The 3,235-nt window shown below is 52.8% G+C and overlaps 1 protein-coding gene across 1 annotated transcript in view; it reads right to left on the bottom strand.

Moving 5' to 3' along the window:
- The window catches only part of Rnf207 (ring finger protein 207), a 22,614-nt gene that overhangs the window by 15,585 nt on the left and 3,794 nt on the right, over positions 1 to 3,235 (bottom strand). Inside the window, 1 exon segment of the mRNA XM_013031608.1 lies at positions 2,893 to 2,973. Within this exon segment, the coding sequence (XP_012887062.1) occupies positions 2,893 to 2,973 (81 nt within the window).

The following is a 3,235-nucleotide window of genomic DNA, read 5'->3' as shown; positions in this document are numbered from 1 at the left end:
GGAGCCCGGAGAGGGAGTCCGGAGAGGGGCCCCGCCGTGGCCCTGGCCGCCGGGAAGGTCAGGGGGACCCAGGGGGACCGACCAGCCCCTGCCCCGCGCCTGGCCTCCTCCCACCCCTGCGTCCTCTGCTCTGCACAGCTGGCTCTAGGTCCCGCGGGCCGGGTCCGGCCTCCACCTTCTCCTGGTGATGCGGCCTCCTGGTGGCTCATGCCTGAAATCCTCGTCACCCTGCTGGACTGAGATCTGAGGGCCACGGGTTTGAAGCCAGCCTGGGCAGAAAAGTCTGCGAGGCTTGTGTGTGTCTAATCAACCAGCAAAGTTTTGGACTGGAGGCATGATTGAAGTGGTAGAGTACCAGCAGTGTGCACAAAAGCCCAAGGATGGTACAAGGCCCTGAGTTTAAGCTCCAGAGAAAGAGAAAGAGAGAGAGAGAGGGGGATGAAGTGCTGACCTGGCACTAAGCAGGGGTTTTCAGAATGACCTTAGCAAGAGGTGTCTTAGTAGTTGATGGGCAAAAATCTGGGTTTCACAAAAAAAAAAGAAAGAAAAAAGCAGAAGCTGGGCGTCAGTGGCTTACCAACTCAGGAGGTTGAGATCACGGTTCAAAGCCAGCCCAGGCAGGAAGGCCCATGAGACTCATCTCCAATAAACCACTAGAAAACCAGAAATGGCGCTGTGGCTCCAGCAGAACTCTTACCTTGAGCTGAAGAGTTCAGGGGCAGCGCCCAAGCCCAGAGTTCAAGCCCCATGACCACCAAAAAAAAAAAAAAAGGAAGAAAAAAGCAGAGATTGGGCACCACACACAGAGGCATTTCTTGCAGGAAGCTCTGCGTAGAGAAGGAAGACCTGGGGTAGTAGGTGAAGTCACAGCAAGGCCCAGAGACAGGATCTCCTGAAGACGCTGAGAATGATCCAGAGGGAGATGGACTATGCGATGATTGGTCAGCAGAGGCAAGGGCTGCTGGCCCGCTGGCCCCTGTAGCAGGTGTGAGATGGGAGGGAGCGGGTGTGGTGGCAGAGGGGAGCAAGGACACTTCTCTGAAAGCCACAGGGGTCAGGCAGAAGGTCTCTTGGTAGAGCTGTGGCTGGAGGTTGGTGCAAAGGTTTTGTGTCAACTGCAGGTTCTCTTTATGTCACTTCTGTTGTCCCAGCAAGGGGAGGCATTAGCTGTGAGGGGGTAGGCAGAGGGAGTGGTGTTCTGACCAGAGGTACATACTTCAGGGCTGCTGGCTGCCCTGAGGGCTGGTCAGTCAAGGCAGGTAAGAAGGTGCCACATTGTAGAAGCTCCTTGACTTTTAGTGCAGTCCCAGGCCGAGAAACCCTTACACTGAAAAGGCACTGACTGCTTCTAAGCCACTGCAGGGCCCACTCGGCACCCAGCCAGCACAGAGGTGCACGGCTGCACACCTTGCTGTCCCATGGACCTACCACTGGAGCTAGCTGCTGTCCAGCATCATCAAAGAATCAAATCCAGCATCACCAGGAAAAGACCCAAACTCCAGACTCATTCTGTTTCTACTGAATGCTTAACCCTTTCCTCCTCTTCCTCTTCTTTTTTCCTCCTTTTCTTCCTCCTCCTTCTTCCAGTCTTGGGGCTTCAACTCAGTGGCTGGGCGCTGTCCCTGAGCTCTCTGTGCTCAAGGCTAGCACTTTACCACTTAAGCCACAGCGCCACTTCTCACTTCTGGCTTTTTCTGTTTCTGTGTTGCTGAGGATTCAAACCCAGGGCTTCATGCCTGCTAGGCAAGCACTCTACCATTGAGCCGCCTTCCCAGCCCTGCACAGCCCTTTCTCACCACTATACCACCGAAACAGCGAGGGAGGGCACCAGCTGCTGTCCTCGCCTCATTCATGTGGTCCTTCTTTTTATTTTGGTCGGTCCTGGAGCTTGAACTCTGGGCCTGGACGCTGTCTCTGAGCTCTTCAGCTCAAGGCTAGCACTCTACCAATTGAGCCACAGTGCCAGTTCTGGCTTTTTTCTGTGTATGTGGTACTGAGGAATCAAACCCAGGCTTCATGCATGCTAGGCAGGCACTCTACCACTAGGCCACCTTCCCAGCCCTATGCGGTCCTTCTTTGGACCTGTATTTGTCTCTTCTTTTTTCCTCAGGAGTCACTCTTTTCTGCAGCCATCTTGAACCCAGGATCATCAGGACTGATGGATAAACATCTTTGAACTGGGTGTGTACGTATGTGTGTGTGTGTCGGGGGTGGGGGTGTATACTGCTTCAAGCCTGTAGTTCTAGCTAATAATCAGGAGGATGAGATCTGAGCTATAACCAGTTCAAAGCCAGCCTGGGCAGGAAAACTCTGTGAACTATTTCCAATGAGCTATCACAAAAGATAGTGTGGCTCAACTGAATCATAAACCCTGAGTGAAAAAGCTGAGGGGCAGTGCTCAGGCCTGGGTCCAAGCCCTGGTAACCCCGCCCTGAATACTCCATACCACAAATAACCTACAGAAAATCTTCAACTGGAACTGAAACTATGCCCAAGGTGCTGGAGGCGTGGCTCAGTTGGCAGAGTGCTACCCAATGAGCAATAGTGGCAGATAGAGCTGGAGCTCAAATTCTGGTCTCAAAACTGAAAGAAAAAAAGAAAAAAGAAAAGAAACAACACCTGGGGCTGGGAAGGTGGCTCAGTGGTAGAGTGCTTGCCTTGCATGCCTGAGGCCCTGGGTTCGATTCCCCAGCACCACATAAGCAAAAAGAAAAAATAAGCCGGAAGTGGCGCTGTGGCTCAAGTGGTAGAGCACTAGCCTTGAGGTGAAGAGCTGAGGGACAGCGCCCAGGCCCAGAGTTCAGGCCCTATGACCGGACCCAAAACAAAACAAAACAACAAAAAAAGAATACCTGAGCATCAACGGAGCCTCTCAGGACAGCCCCCACTCACTCCCACAAGGACAGTTACCATGATAATCAGGTTGTACCCCTGAGAATGGCAGCAGAACATCTTCTCCAGACCCCAGAAGAACTAGAGGTCAAACAACGATCAGGCCGCTGGCCAGACCAACATACTGGCTCTTGTCAGCCACACAAACCTCAACCTCCTTTGTCTGTCTGTCTGTCTGTCTCTTTTTTTTTGCACTAGTCCTAGGGCTTGAACTCAGGCCTGGGCACGGAGTTTCTTATGCTCAAGGCTAGCACTCTACCACTTGAGCCACAGCACCACTTCTGGCTTTTTCTGTGTATGTGGTACTGAGGAATGGATAGCACTCTACCACTTGAGCCACAGC

The sequence above is a fragment of the Dipodomys ordii genome, unplaced genomic scaffold, assembly GCF_000151885.1.
Source record: "Dipodomys ordii isolate 6190 unplaced genomic scaffold, Dord_2.0 Scaffold6, whole genome shotgun sequence".
NCBI classification, from domain to species: domain Eukaryota; kingdom Metazoa; phylum Chordata; class Mammalia; order Rodentia; family Heteromyidae; genus Dipodomys; species Dipodomys ordii.
The sequence above is the reverse complement of the archived record's forward strand: the minus strand, read 5'-3'. Positions and strand labels throughout refer to the sequence as shown.